The 16,637-nt window shown below is 29.1% G+C and overlaps 1 protein-coding gene across 1 annotated transcript in view; it reads right to left on the bottom strand.

Annotated features, from left to right (window-relative positions):
* The window catches only part of glu (structural maintenance of chromosomes 4-like protein gluon), a 142,031-nt gene that overhangs the window by 47,716 nt on the left and 77,678 nt on the right, over positions 1 to 16,637 (bottom strand). The window contains exons 13-15 of the mRNA XM_075376229.1: positions 15,045 to 15,229; positions 8,427 to 8,671; positions 7,362 to 7,488 (exon numbers count right to left, since the gene is read on the bottom strand). Coding sequence (XP_075232344.1) covers positions 7,362 to 7,488; positions 8,427 to 8,671; positions 15,045 to 15,229 — 557 coding nt within the window. The remainder of the gene's footprint in view (positions 1 to 7,361; positions 7,489 to 8,426; positions 8,672 to 15,044; positions 15,230 to 16,637) is intronic.

Here is a 16,637-nt window from a genome sequence, read left to right as displayed (position 1 = left end):
TATTTTTCCAATTAGAAATTTAGAAAATTTAATTCTTAACAGATTCGTGTAAATTACTAGAGAAAAAATTGAATGCAGGATATTAGAATTTAACTTTATTAAAAACTTTGAATTGTGAAAAGTTTCAACAGCATGAAATATAGACATGATATTAATTTATGATAAAGTAAACAAGAATGTGGTCAGCAGTTCAATTATATCATGATCCTTATCCATATCAAAGAGCACCTGTTTGCAAAACTTTTGAAGCTGTCGAGAGACGACTTAAGAGAAATTGGCAGTTTTAAACCAAAACAAGTAAATACTGGTAGTCAACGAAGCGCAAGAAACCATAATAATGAACAAGCAATAATAAATGCTACACAATTATTCCCAACGACAAGCACCAGATGGGTATCACAGCATTTAAAAATTTCACAATCAACTGTATGGCGGGCACTTCATGAGGCACAGTTGTACCTGTTCCACGTAACACAGGTACAAGACTTATTATTGCAAGATCATAATAAACAGAAAATACTCTGCCAATGGTTAACTAGGGGTATGAAATTGCAATTTCCTTCATCGTATTCTGGTAACTGATGAAGTCATGCTTCACAAGAAATGGAACAGTAAATTTTCATTATACCCATATTTGGGTGGATGAAAACCCATATGAGACTGCGACAAGATATTTCCAGCATACATTTTCAGTTAATGTATGGTTTGGTGTTCTAGGTGAAAATTCGATTGGTTAATTTTTCTTATCAATGAGGCTTGCAAGAGAAGTGTACTTAAATGTTCTGGAAACAAACCTGCCCACTCTCTCGAGATATTTCTCAAGAAAACAGGTTAGAGATGTGGTTCATGCATGACAGGGCACCTCCTTATTTTTCTAATAAAGTAAGGAATCAGTTAAATAATACATACAGTAAACAACGGATTGGTCAAAACGAACCAGTGAAATGCAACTATGGAATTGCATAATAGAAGCTGCAGAAATTATTAAGAATACTCCTAACATTATGAGATGAGACACGCTAGAAAAGAATGGATTCGTTGAGGAAAATCATGAACTGAAAAAACTAGGGGCAGCTAGAAAGTAGCTAGCTCAAGCAGCTTTGAAAGTAATTAATAATGCCTCCACTAATTTTTAGTCATTTTTCTGTTGTTTTCAAAGTTAAATTACATTTTATGTTAAAAGCAGTTTCCAACCTGTGAACAAAATTAGTTAATTCATGGTGTTTTTTTTTTCACAATTCAGTCTGTTTTGTTTTTTAAATAAAGTTAAATTTCAATATCCTGTATTGAAAAGTAATTTACATGAATCTTTTCAAAATTAAATTTTCTAAATTTTTAATTGAAAAAATGCCCAAAAATGAGTATTCTTTACCGCCAATTTTTGTCTTTTATGTCAGATATTTTTAAACTAATGGAAGTACAGTTCTGGGATTCATTTTTTTAATATTTTCAAAAACCACAAGAAACAACTAAATTCGCCCTTACTTTACCTTCCCAGAATTTCAGTAAGTCTTACTTTCCCTGGGGGAACCAAAATCTGGGCGAAATCTTTCGCTAGCCGTAACTCACTAACAAGTGTTTTCAGGCTTATGTTTATAAAGAACTTTTTTTCTATTTTTAACTATAGAATCAGCTCCCGAGAGACTGTAGTATAGTTCTGAGTCACTTATGTGTGTGTATATATATATATTTTTTTTATTTTAATTATTTAACAATATTGTTTTTATTGTCATGTACAATCTATTTGTATATACAATTTAAAAAAGTACAAAAAATAAGAAGGTTTTAGAAAATATTCATAAAACTGGCAAGAAAAAACTGGAAGTGTGCTAAGTTAACCACCTGCTAATTTTTTTTTTTTAAAGCAATATGCTAAATAGTAGTTTTTCATATATGCAATTTAAAAAAACAGACTACAGATCCAAGAGAAGGAAATATAAATATGCAAGTACAATTTTATGTTTAAACAAAATTATATGTTAACATAAATGCATTTGTACAGTTGTATATAAGAATTTATTTATTTAATACCTCTTTCATAGTAACACAATACAGAAATATTGTGTCAACAGCACTCTGCAGCACTGCCAAGGCATCTGTACACAGTCAGGTGTACAATACAAAAAATAATACAAGAAATAAAAAATATAAAAAAAAAAATACAAAAACTTAAAAATAAAAATTATGTTAACCAATACAGTCAGTCACTAAAATATTCAAAAATGTTAAATAATCTGAATTCAAGTTCATATATATGGTATTTTGCAATTAATAATTAAAATGTAAGCCCAATAAAAAACTAAATGAATATTCTGCACCAGCTGAGCATATGCTTTTGTAAATTGTTCATAGATCTTGATTGAAAATCCAAATTCAAAAAAGTGTTTTAAATAAATATTCATACCCAATATGTCAACATAGTACTTTTTAAAATTAATTTTGGAGTTATTACATATTGATAGTTAACATTACACACTATAATATTTATTGATTATTTCAATTGTTAGTTGAATGATTTTTTCTTGATAGCTGCTATTTTGAAAAATTATCCTCTGAAATATGGATAGATGTTTTATCAAACGTCTAAAAGATGACTTCTGGTAGAGCTCATCAGGGCTAGGAATGGAGGGGCCTGATGTGGTGACTGGGATTGTCACAAGGAGGGTGGCTTTCCTATGAGTGTCAGGATGTGTCCTATACGAGTCAGAGTCAGGATTTCACAGGCTAGTATTGTAAATGAGGAACTCCAAGAAAATAATGTTGCTAATTTGAATAGTTCTGAGAAAGTGAAACCTATCTAGTTTAAATAATGAAAAAATCAGAAAAAAGGGTAGAAAGAGGAAAAATAAACAAAGCCAAGAGGGGAGGAAAAAATCTAAAATGCATAGAGAATATGAAACAAAAAAAAATTATTAATCTTGCTAACCTCAAATGTATTGAAAAAATTAATAATGATGAAAGACAAAATGCATGTATTTCATGCTTTTTACAACTTAAATTCATGGAATAAACACTTTTTGTAGCAGAGAATATTAGAGATGAACAGCAAAAAATTATATTCTGATAATGAATCTTGAAAAAGTTCTACTCATTGTATTACTCAAAGGATCATGAGGGAGAAAACATAGAAGTGTGCAAAAAACGTTTTCAAATGACTTTACAAGTTTTATCTGGAAGGATTGATAGGGTTTTGAAATGAGTTTGCCTGGATTTAATTTCATGTTTTGATAAGAGAGGTCTCCTCACCTCCACCTAATAAAACAGCAAATGAAAAACTTGAATTTGCTATAAATTTCATTAGTTCATTTCCTACATACTTGCATAAATCATACTGTACTACAACACAAAATCCGAACAAAACCTTCTTTGCTCCTGGATTATGTATGGCTAAGTTGTACAGGCTATATAATAAATACTACACTAAAAAAAAATGCAACAGTCTTTATCAGATCAAATATTTTAAAAAATGTAATATTGGATTTCATATCAACCTCAAAGATACTTGCCGATCATGTGATTCTAAAAAAAAACTTATGCTAGACGAAAGCCATCACATGAAGGTGGAAATGCAGTTGAATAAATATAATAATACTTTTAAGGATTTAGCTACAAAAAAATATAGCATAACTACTGTTTTTACTTTTGATTTTATGAAGATACTGCCAACACCTTTTCTAACCACAGATATTATGAAAGGCAAATATGGATTTATAATTTAAACGTTTAGACTCTAAAGTAAGTAATGGTTTTATGTACCATAAACTTTGAAATGAAACTCAAATATCCAGAGCGTCTTGTGAAATTGCCTCTTATCTATTACAATATTTAATAGAACTCTATGAAACAGCTGTGTGTTGGGAGTGATGCATGTAGAGGGCAAAATCAAAATATTTTTATTGCACTGTAGTGGCTGTATGTTGTACAAACTCAAACTGTTAAAGAGATCACGCATAATTTCTTTTTCTTCTGGTCACTACTATAATGACTGACAAAGACTTTGGCATCATTGAAAAAGCTAAACCAAATTATGGGGTCTACCTGCCTAGTCAGGTAGAGGCTAAACTGGATCAACCTTTTTGTGGTTATGAAATGAAATTGAATGATCTTAAGGACATTAAATCAATCCTGAAGGCCCAAATATGCACAGAAAAGATCCACAAGGTAATAAAATAAAGTGGTTTAAAGTATTAAGCTTTCACTATCAACAAGATGCACCATTTTCCATATTTCTCAAATACAGGTCAATATGAATATGAATAAGTATAAAGAACTTGAAGTGAAGAAAAATATTAAAGTGAGAATAAAAAATCTTGGTTCAGAGCACAACAGTTTACAGCAGCAAAGGTAAGAGAACTGAATCAAGTATATTGCAACTAAAAATAATTTATTTTACATAGCCATTTTTTGCGTTTAAAAAACTGCATTCTCACAATAAAATTAAAAAAAATTAATTTTTACAAATTACAGTTTTTGAAATATTTATTATTTCAAAATATGATAGCAAAAAACTATCAAAAGGAAAACCTTGTTATTTTTATATTACTACACCCCTATTATGTTATATTATTACCCCTACATGTTATTTTTATTGCTGTAAACCTAATTTTAACATCTACAGAAAAATAGATACTTATACATTTGATTTAAACACTTTCAATTAAGCTTAAAATATATTTTTTTCCTTTTACTACAATCTTTCATATATTAAGTTGTGCCCCTTATCTGTTCTAAAACAGTTTTCAGTTTTCCTTAATGTTTTAGGTCAATGACTTGCAAAGTCTACTGGAATTTATCCATCAGCATTTTCAGAAATTTTATATGAACCTTATGGCTTCAGAAAATAACACAGATAATGTAATTCTCAATGCCAAAAAAATGGATAAAAATGACAAAAATGATAATGTACAGTTAAGTTTCATAAAAGAAAAGAATATTGACTATTTTTACTGTATTACCAATATCTTTGCTATTCAATTAATTTTTATTTTGTACAAAATATAACAATTTCATTTTGTATTATATAATTGCGACTAGAACTTTTTTTTTTTTGTAACTTAAAACTTTTTAGTGTAGTGGAGTATGCCTTCATAGCTTGGACTAATGATATGGCAGAACAGACCAACTGTACTACAGTATGGACTAACCAGCTACTGTAAAACAAATTTTAGATTCTGATCAATCAACCAGGCACAAACAATTAGGAAAAAAATGTATTTTTATTTCTAAGAATTTCATATGTTTTAGTTATAACATATGATACTTACGTTTTTACTAATATCAGTCAGAATTTTCTATCGAGCCTAAATTTTCTATTGTTTCTCAAAATCATAGTTCAACGGGTGAATTCACTTTACCAAAATTACATTACTTATGTGTACAAATTTAAATCGTGTAACATTATTTATAAGATATATGTATTGAATTTTACACATGAGAATTTTGAAACTGAAATTTGTATCTTTAGGTGGCTTTGAGAGTATTTTGGAATTATTATTAATGTATTAAAAGAAAAGAAATCAGCATGCACTAAATATCTCAAGCCATCAATTACAAAAAATTAACAATTTTTGAACTGCTGTATTTAAAGAAGACTTTTTTATAGCAATCTTTCAATACTAGGATCTTGTAACTAAAATTCTCTTTTTTCAAAAGTTATAATGGGTTGTTTCTTCAAATTTTTGTTTGTTATTTTTTAAGTACTAAATTCTCTATTAATAAATAGTTTTTATTTTTTGTATATAAAATATACAGAATTTGTGTAACAACTGATATTATACAATAAAACACTATTGAAAGTGAAGTGAATGATTTTTTTGAATACATAAATGTGTGAAAAACAAGACACAAAAGCTTTTCAAGTTAACTGTTGCTAAGCCAAAACATCAATACTAGTTATTTTTCAGCTGCCATTTGTAGCATTTTATCTTTTTAACCTATACAGTGTGCTCTGTACAACACACATTAATTTGCTTACGATAATCTGGATTTAATTGCTTACAGACATTTGATGATAAAGACCCCAACTGTGAAAGAAAAAACCAAACCTGATTATTGCAAGACAATGTGCCTAATCCCACCTCTCTCAGAATGATAAGAGTTTTTGACAGAAAAACATTGAGATTATTTTATGCATTCTCCCAACTAACCCAATGTGCCTTTTTCTTCAAAATGACATTGAAGTTTCAAAACTTCAGGATGATTTTCATGTGCTACAAACTACAATGACCAACACATTTGCTAAAGCAACTGGATTAAACGTGCAAGCAGCAACTGCAGGCAGTACTGGTCAGCCTTCAGGAAAAGAACTTCTGATTTAGAGACATGAAAAAAAAAAGATGTTGGGATTGCCGTTTACAGTGGAGGAGACAATTTGAGAGAGTGATTGATAATTTTAAGTAAGCAAAGCTTACATGAATTTTTTTGAGATAATTTGGAAATTTTCTAATAACATTTTGTATAGATCTACAGAACAAAGTACACAATATGCATTTTTGAATACTCAAACACACACACACCCACACACATACAGAAGTAGAAAAAAAAACTTTTATCACAAATAACACAAAAAAATCTGATTTAAAATCTTTTTTACAAAAGGTTATACTAAAAATTACATAATACATAATAAAAATATAGTATTCATATATACATAAATGAAATACAACCTTACCAACAATTCTTCCCCAGTCATTTAACCATCCTCAGGAAAAGTTATTCTTCAATTTATATCATTAAAATTAAATTATGTAAAAAGTAAACTTAAATTATGTAAAAGTAAATCACAACCGGTCATCATAGTATAAAGTTAGTCGGGAAGAAGTTCGCAGTTGTTATGGGACCTTCATATATAATAACTTAATACATAAAAACTGCGATCTTCTTATATAACAGATATGACTAACTTTATACTATGATGACCGGTTGTGATTTACTTTTACATAATTTAAGTTTACTTTTTACATAATTTAATTTTAATGATATAAATTGAAGAATAACTTTTCCTGAGGAAGGTCGAATGACTGCTAGTACTAGAAAAGAGAGACAGCGAACAAATTGTTAATAAGGTTGTTATTTCATTTATTTTTATATAAATAATATTATATACCAATGTGCCATGTTTAAAAAACTTAATCTAAAAATATAGTAGTAATTAGTTATGTGATTAAACATTGAAAAACAAATTATACATTTTAGGACTTAGTGGTTACTTAGGTTAATTAGCTGTTAATTAGTAAATAGGTTAATTAGTTAATTGTGGTTAATTAGCTGAAAATGCAGTTACCACTTGCAAAAATATTAATACAAAGTGAAAAGATAAGAATAAGATATAAAAATATAACAAATATTATGTTCAAAGACACCTTTTCTGGAAGATTTAATGAGAGCTTCCATTTCCTTGACTCTGGCTTTATCAGGTTCAGCTGCTTTAACAGTTGTTTCTTGAGAACTCACTTGTTCTTGCAGTTGTGGCTCCTGTTCAGCAAGACTCTAGAGAAAAGAAGTTTCAGTGGTTTTATGATGTTAAAACAAAATTCCGAGTAAAATATTCAAATTTTTTATCGTTGTTACTGGTGAAAGATAATAAATAAATAAATCGGAAGTTATGAGGTTTGCAGTTAAGGTGACATTTCTATAAGATTTAGTCCATTTGTTGTCAAGCTGCTTTTTCTTTACACTTCACTATACAAAATACAATTTCAGCAGATGACAAACCTAGAGTTACAATTTAAAAAAGCAGTGGTTTTATAACAGATTCTTCTTTTGTTCCCAACATTAAACATGCCTTATTTAATTAAAAACAATCTAAATCATTAATTTGGTTATGTAGCGAGTCTAAAGTATTGATCCCCTTCTAATTTTGAAATGCTTCAAATGTAGTCTGAAATGGTCAGGAAAGTTTATGGGTCAATTACTCTACTCTGGGGAACAATAATGAAATGCTGCACCTTTTGTACAAAGTTTCTTGCAATATTTTGGAGATTCTCATAGATGAGTGGAGGGGAGTGTGGTGATTTACGATGAACAAGTCAGTCACTTCCAAGCAGTGCAAGCGCGTAATTGCTCTCCGTATCTTAAACTTTATAAACTAAACTTGTATACAATGATTTCAATAAGTCTTTTTGTGTTAATTAAATCTTTATTAAACTTAAAACGCTTAATTATTTGCTTAAACTAAACTTTTTGTGTGAGTCTTATCTCACCTTGCATTATCTACAATGTAAAATTTTTAAATAGCAACACCCATTATATTATACCTATTAAGATAGGGAAAAGTCTATATACAAAATTTACTTCATTCTGTACTTTCAAATTTTTACATCTAACTACAGCTTTTTATCTCATGTAGTTGCTTACTCAAATCATAGAGCCTGTCATGGGATAAAATCAAATATAATAAAGCGTTTAAAAATTAATAAAAATTTTACCTGCAACTGAACTCTACATTTTTTTGCTTCCATTGTCCAGTTTTCAATGTTCCTTTTACAAGTCACTATAGTATTTTCAAGTGCATTAGCACGGTCTCTTAATCTTTGTAATTTCCCTTCAAGATCTTGTACCAGTTTTTCTTTCTTCTGCATTTCTCCAGGAGTAACAGATACATCAGTCAAATTTGCAACAGAACATCCTATTCTCCCTCTCAGCTTTCGACGACCACCACCAGACATTGTACCTAATAGAAATTAAAAAAAGAAGAAATCAGAAACAGAAATTAAAATGATGTAACCCTGATTAAATTATATCATATCTGTGCACACCTGAAGCTCATAGCATGTTATAATCTGTTCCCCACACAATTAATTAAAACATTATGCCATTTTTTTTGCTTAGCATATTCTCATGCAAAGTCACCACAGAATTGATGTATATTATATATAAAGGTAATGTTATGTTTTCATCAACATTTTAAAATTAAAATACCGAAATAAAAATTGTAGGACACGGGGATGAAAAATTTCTTCCTAACTTTTAGTTGCTGCTATGAATTTCAAGTTCATCTACACACAAAATCATCACTTATAGTTTAATATAATAGCAATAATTAGTGCTCAGGCTTATAAAATGTAATTTGTATTTTCTCAACCCCTTATGATCAAAATTCAACCTTTTTTAATTGTGGTTTTTTAATATGTGGTTTTCAGTCTTGTTCGCAGGGATTTGTATGTAACAAATGCACAAAATCAAGTTGGTCATACTGTTAAAGTATTTTAATGCAGCTGAACTGTGGAAAATAATTTTTTTTAATTTACCGGTTATATTTTAGTACATCATATTAAACATGAACCTACAACATACTATAACACCATGAATGCATATATCTACATGCAGACTCAAGTACAAAATACTTAATTTAAACTACACACAGCACTAGTCAACTGTTTAACTAAAATGAAATTATTCACTTTTGTATACTTCTTGCAACCAATAAAAAATTTATACATTTTGTAAAATATATTCACTAAATGGTGTTTCTTTTTAACAATCTAATATTTGTTTTTTTTTTCAAATCAACACATTTTCCACTTATTTAAAATTAAAAGGTTTTCATACAGGTATTAAAGAAACATGATTTCTGAATTAAACGTGGTATATGACATCAACATTTATGACAACAGTATGTTAATTCATAGACTAAGTTGCAATGTAGAGGTAAACAAGTTTAATAACATCAACTTAAATCTGCAGTAAAAAATGGAAGAATTTTTAATAAAATGTTTAAGTATCAGAAACTGGAGCCAGAATACCTACAAAGCAGAAAATATTTTTAATTGTTAAACAGACAGGCTCTGTTTGCCCTGATAAAAACAAAGATTCTGTTTCTACTAGCCTGTTCTAATTTGCAACGTTTCATGGTTCTATGATATCAAATCCTATGGTCTCCTCTTAGCTTACATAAACATATTGACACACCTATTGTGTCAAACAATACAGTTTACGTGCATACCAAGTTATGGCGTCTTTGTTTACTATGGGGATATTCAATTTAATTCAACAAATGATCAGTGCATCACTATTTTTGATTTTGATAATATTTGGTATATGATAACTACCCACCTTGTAGTGGTCAAAAAAATTTTTTTATATTTAAAAAAATTTTTTTTCTTGAATAATAAACTTTTTTCTAACTTATCAATAGGAAAAAACAAGACATTTTCATCACTTTTTCCATGAGCTGTAGCAATTATTTTACATGGTACAGAGGATGAAAAAGAGCTTTTTGTAAAGAGTAAAGATAGAACTTCATCTTAGTATACTCAAAATTCATTTTGTTACATAATCAAATCTTGTAATGTTTACTGAAGTTACGTTTACAAATTGTATTTTTTTAATTTTGGGTCCACAATAAATAATGAAAGGTCTAGGGTAACAGGCCTGTTACAGGGACCTTCATTTAAAAAAAAATTACCACCAAATCGTAAGATTTTAAAAATGTCTCATTTTTAGGGCCCCCAAAACCCCAATGGTACAGGTGGCAAAAATCTGCAATGTTTATTACAGTAAATATAAGTACATAAGTAAATAAGTACTTTTCATGTACTTTAAAAACTATATAAAATTTATACTGTTACTCAAAGGAGTTGCCAAGTAATGAAGCCAATGAAACCACTAAAAACACTGTTCCTTCTAACCGTGACCAATGTATCCAAAAAATTCACATGTATTTTTTCAGATAATAATGTAGGCCTACTATATAAAATATTTTGTTATGTCAGAAACACTTGATTGTTGACTATCCTTTGAAGGCTTGCTTTAGTCACGGTCCTGAGTCCCTTTTTACAGTTGCACCAATATCATCACATGGTCCTTTATCATGGTATGAGGAAAAAAATGCCATTCAGTTGCAATTTCAAAATCTTCTTGATGGTAGCACAAATTTATGAAATTTTTTTGTTTTTATACTGGGCTGAGGAGCCATCAGAAAAATAAAAAATTGTTTAACTTGAGGCAACAGTGTTTTTACTTTATTTATTGCTTTTGGAAGCAGAATGATGTAGTATTGTACTTCAAGTACTCGCTAATCACACAGTAGCTTTGTAATTTTCCTTCAATTTTATAATATATAAGAAATAGATGTACTGTGGCATAAGTTTTTGACCAGTGATATGACTAGACTTCATCCCGTATCAGAAAAGGAAAATTCTGAGAGAAGTCTCCCATTACAAACATTCACCCTCCAACAAGTTTTCCTTTTTAATGTTCATGAAATTAGATTGTTTCTTTGCAATAGAATGACGCTTTTTTAGATTATTTAAATTTTCAGTAAGTTTATCCAGTACCCTTGAAATAGAAGAATTTGAGTAGTTAGTTCACAACGGTCAACAGAAACCCTTTGATAATTTCAGAATCAAAGTTATCCCAGCTCTCTTGCAGTAATCTGAGCACTGCATTAGTGCCTGGACATTTTTCACACCATAACAGCAAGCACGTTTCATTTTCTACATCACATAACATACCAAGATTGAAAGGAGAATTTTGTAATCAAATTTCATTTTTTGAGCAGATAACATGAGTTTTACATTTTGGTGGGTGACACACACACACAAACAGAGCAAGTATCTGACCCACCAGCCAGAACACAAAATTTAGCTCTTAAATCAACAAATTTTGAGAAACTAATTTTTAAATTATGGTTTTCTTTGAAGGCTGTATACAATTCTGTAAAGATACATACGAGAAGCCTTTTTTTAATATTAATTTTCTTCCCGTCAGCTTGTCTTACAGACACAACCCGTCTTGCCCAGCATCACTCAGCTGTGCTCATCATCTGGTAAAAATCTTGGAAACATTTCATTTTCATCAATTATGTGACTGGGTTTCTTTTTGCCGATTTGTGGCAAAATTCCACTAGTTTTAAATAATTGTTTGGACAGGCTAAATACTGACTAACGCTAAACTCATTTTGAATTTTTTTAATGCTCCAGCTGCTTGGTAACAAACTTAAAATATTAATTTTCCCTGGGTTGATGTAACTGTTTCCATTTTATCCTTTATTTTAATGATTAATTCTTCATATTCCTTACCTAAATCAGCATAATTTTGTGGTACTAAACTGGTTTCTTCTGTGGAAATATTTAAATCAAAGGAATCATTTAATTTACTGGTAACTGACTCAGCTATTTTTGTAACTTTATTTTTTAAAATTGGTTGCTTTGCGCTGCTTGATAATTTTTGAACCATAATGGGGACAATGCCAAGTGCTAAACAAGCTTTATTCACCGACTTGACTGTAACACATTGAGGCTCAAATATATCTTGACATTCTGGTTCGCTTTCTGTATCACCTTGTGGTTTTTGTATTTTGTTTAAGCATTTTGTACATAATGCTCTGCCTGGAATTAATCTTAAATTTAGATTGTTTGTTGAAAGTGTCAAAAATATTTCTTGAAGAGATTTCTTAACCGGGTTAGTGTGACAGCTAAACGGGTCAAAGCAACTTTTCCCATTAATATGAAAATATTTAGATAAATATTAAGTTTTATGAAAAGAACAGATATTTTTTGTTTCAGTACATACACTTAAAGAAATCAATGTTATTTGCTGTTCAGTAAACTGTAAAATATCATGCAATACTGAAGATCTATTGTAAGTCAATTTGTGATGTACTGTTTCAGTGTGAATGCCACTTGAACAATCAATAATCCTTTTTTATAAAATGCAAGGGTTCTTACAATAATAATACAGTTAGTATAAATTATAAAACTACCAAGTGCACCTCACTTGTCTTATCCCAGTTTCTCTACAGCTAAAATAAAAATTTCTCTAATTAATAAAATTATTTTATAAACAAGTGTACATTACCTAATCACAGTATTAACACTAGCAACAATACAACACATACCACATTGAAATCAAAACAGTAACTGAGCCTTCTACAATGTTTAAATTCAGGATTACGCAAACATTCATGTCATACTTTAAGTAACAAACTATCTCATTATAGACATAACAAAATATTTTATATAGTAGGCTTACATTAATTTATCTGAAAAAATACATGCTGTGAATTTTTTGGATACATTATTCACGGTTAGAAGGAACAGTGTTTTTAGCGGTTTTGATGGCTTCATTACTCATCAACCCCTTTGAGTAACTAAATAAATTTTAAATTGTTTTAAAATACATAAAAAGTACTTACTGCTGTAAAAATTTCAGATTTTTTCCACCTGTCCCAAATGTGAGTTTTGGGCCCCAAAAATGAGACATTTTGAAACTTTTATGATTTGGCACCCATTTTTTTCTTTAATGAAGGACACTCAGTAACAGTCCAATTTTTTTTTTAATAAGTACTACTAGTACCTAAGAGTTAAAAAGTAAAAAAAAAGTATGTTACCCTAAGCCACCATTATTTATTTTGGGCCCAAAATTTGAAAAAAAAAAAACAACAATTTGTAAACATAACTTCAGTAAACATTACAAGATTTGGTTATGTAACAAAATTGATTTTGAGTACACTAAGATGAAGTTCCATCTTTCTCTTTCCAAAAAGCCCTTTTTGACCTCTGTATGATGTAAAAATAAGAATGCTATAGATCATGGAAAAAATGACAAAAATAGTTATTTTCACCTGTTGGCAAGTTAGAAAATAATCTATTATTGAAGAAAAAATATTTTTTGGCCACTACTACATGGTGGATTGTTATCAAATATCATCAAAATCAAAAATAGTGATGCAATAAAAGTTTAAAAAATTTGTTGAATTAAAACTGAATACCCCTATGTTTAGTCTATGACCATAGCTGTTTGCAATACTAGTTCTTCAAACACCGATTAAAAGAATATAATAATTACTATGGGATTTAAAAGTGGTGGAAGGAAAGTGAAGGCAACTGTCTCTGATTCAGGTTCAACTTTAATCGAACTATAACAGAATTGGTTTGTTTCATTTTAAATGATTAGAATCATAAGCATACTGAATCATCCAATCACAATGCAGTGTGTAATTGTAGTGTGCTGATTCTGCACACTGAGTGTAATACTGCTTAGCTTCTGTACCTGAAAAAGAATGTACCGGGCGATTTAGCTGCGTATCAGTTTTGTGTTTGTATTACACATGTATCCAAACCAAAGTATCAGAACCCTACTACTTGTCACATCACTACTTCAAAGTAAAATGATGAAAACCTTGGAGAGAAGACTTTCAACAAGGATATAGCAATGGAGAGGACCAAAATTTGTAGTTCTAAGAATTGTAACTATAAAAAAAATTACAAATTTCTTCCAATAAATTTTATTTTATAAAACTTTCTTTTATTTTATTAATTTTCAGTTTTCTTCAGTAACGTATTGAATTTGTGTTATGCAATTTTCATTACTATGTTTTTAATTTGCTTTGTGTTAAAATTAGCCAAGCGACTGGCTGAAGTATTGACTGTAACAGTTAATTTAAAAATTAATTCCTTGAATGGATAATATAAAGCTGGACTCCACAATCTTCATCAGTATTTTCAGAGAATATGAATTTTACAACAGAAATTCATCAGCAGCAATAGGATCTTGGGTAAAAATTTCTCAATTTTAGATTATTTGCATTAATGAAAAGTAATCAGATATCTCTGATAACATTACTTCATTGTAATATTTATATTATATTTTAATATAATATTTTTACATATCATTCTTTTTCCATCTCCTTTTATCATTAAACTTTAGGATAAATAAATTATTTAAATCTTTAATATAACTGCAGGAACATAATGTGTAGCTGAACTATTCATGGAAACTAAATAGATATGAAACTGTGCCTTTATTATTTTGTTTCACAGCAAACATTATTGTACATTATCATATACATCAAATTTAAATTGTGTAAGGGAGCCGCCACTTTGAATCTGGCCAAGATACCAGATTTTTGGAAACTTAATTAGTTGTCAAGAGCAGGTGTTGAATAAACATCAAGTTAATTGATTTTTCTCTTTCATGAAGTTGTTGGCAGGACAAGTTTATCTGGCCGTTTCAAACACATTAACTTCAGAAACATAACTAACTTTACTTAGAAATGGATATCATACAAAACTAGTAATGAAGTAATTATATAGAGTACTAACCTGACGGTTCAATTATTTCACCATCAAGGGTAACAACCCTGTGTCTTACAGAACCATATGCAATGCGACTGGCTTGTTCCAAATTTTCTGCAACTAATGTATTCCTCAATGCATAATAAAATGCTGGACGTACTCTGTCATCTGCCACCTTGATTAAATCAAATAATCGTGGTACGTTCTCAGGCCTTAAACAAATGCCTAAAGTTAGTACAATTCAAAGTATAGATTACAGAAAAACTTACTTTAAATTAGATCATAAAAATTTAACTTTTTTCTAAAGAATTCATAATCATTTTCCAAAAAAAAATTATGTATAAATAATTAGAATTACTCTTATATATTCAGTAATTTAAAAAAAAAATTGATGTGGACACCACATGACTTCCCTGTACGCCTATTAAATTACATATACATTTTTAAAAGTACATAAAAATTTTATTTCATTAATAACTTATGATTTTTTCAATTTGTTTTTATTGTTATTGAATTATTTATTGTAAATTTTTTTTACAATCAGAGGTTAATAATTATTAATAAATATTTGAATTAAAAAAAAAAGGAAGAAGTCATATTTGAACTGATGTGGCCTTCCCTTGTACGATTCAATATTTCATTAATTAAAATATTATTTGGCTATAACTCTGGAACCAATGAAAGTAGGTACTACTTTTGATGATATATCATTGAAAAGCTTTCATTGAGGGCTTATTACTGCAGTTAGAAAAAAATCCAAAATCTAAATTTTTTGGATTCTGGGCTTTTTTGGACACTTTTGGTCCAGTCAATTACAATCAAAAGAGGAGGTGCACAACTAGACATTACAACAGTCCTAAATCCAAAATTTCAACATCCTATGGCTATCATTTTTTAGTTATGCAAGATACAAATACATATGTATGTACGTATAGGAATCACGTCGAAACTAGTCAAAATATATTCAGGGATGATTAAATGGGTATTTTCATTGAATTCTGAAAATCAAAATTTTTCACAATCACAATACTTATAATAAGAACATTTTGTTTGTAATGCTAGATTTTTTTTAACATAAAAGTTTAAATTTTTCAAAAAAAATGTAGCATTAGAAATTACTATTACTTGTAATATAATAATAATAATAATTATAATGCACTAAAATTAATGTTCTTATTTTTAAATTACTGTAAGTAAGAATAAATTATAATATTAAACAGAAGAAAATATTAATTTTCTTAGCTTCAGTTGTCATACTTCTATTACTTCTCAGATCTAATAAACATCTAATTTTAAAATTACACTAAGAACAAACATAGTTATATTATTAGTGGTGTATCCATAAATACAAGTAGTACTATAGAATACACTGAATTGGGCAATCTCCAGCCATTTTTTACCATGGGAAGCATGGTCACAAAGCTCAGTAGAGTGCAAAAGGCCATCTTTGTTTTTATGATTTCAATATCCACAAGTGTACCATATTTAACACAAGTATCTTTATTGTAAAATATAGTAACAGTCTATGTTATTTTAATAATGAAAAGGAAAGAAATATTACAGAATTATCATTAAAACAAACTGTACTGAAGGAGAGACTACTTCAAGTATTTCAAACCA

The sequence above is a fragment of the Lycorma delicatula genome, chromosome 1 (genome assembly GCF_047948215.1).
Source record: "Lycorma delicatula isolate Av1 chromosome 1, ASM4794821v1, whole genome shotgun sequence".
NCBI lineage: Eukaryota > Metazoa > Arthropoda > Insecta > Hemiptera > Fulgoridae > Lycorma > Lycorma delicatula.
This window is presented reverse-complemented; position numbering and strand designations above follow the sequence as displayed.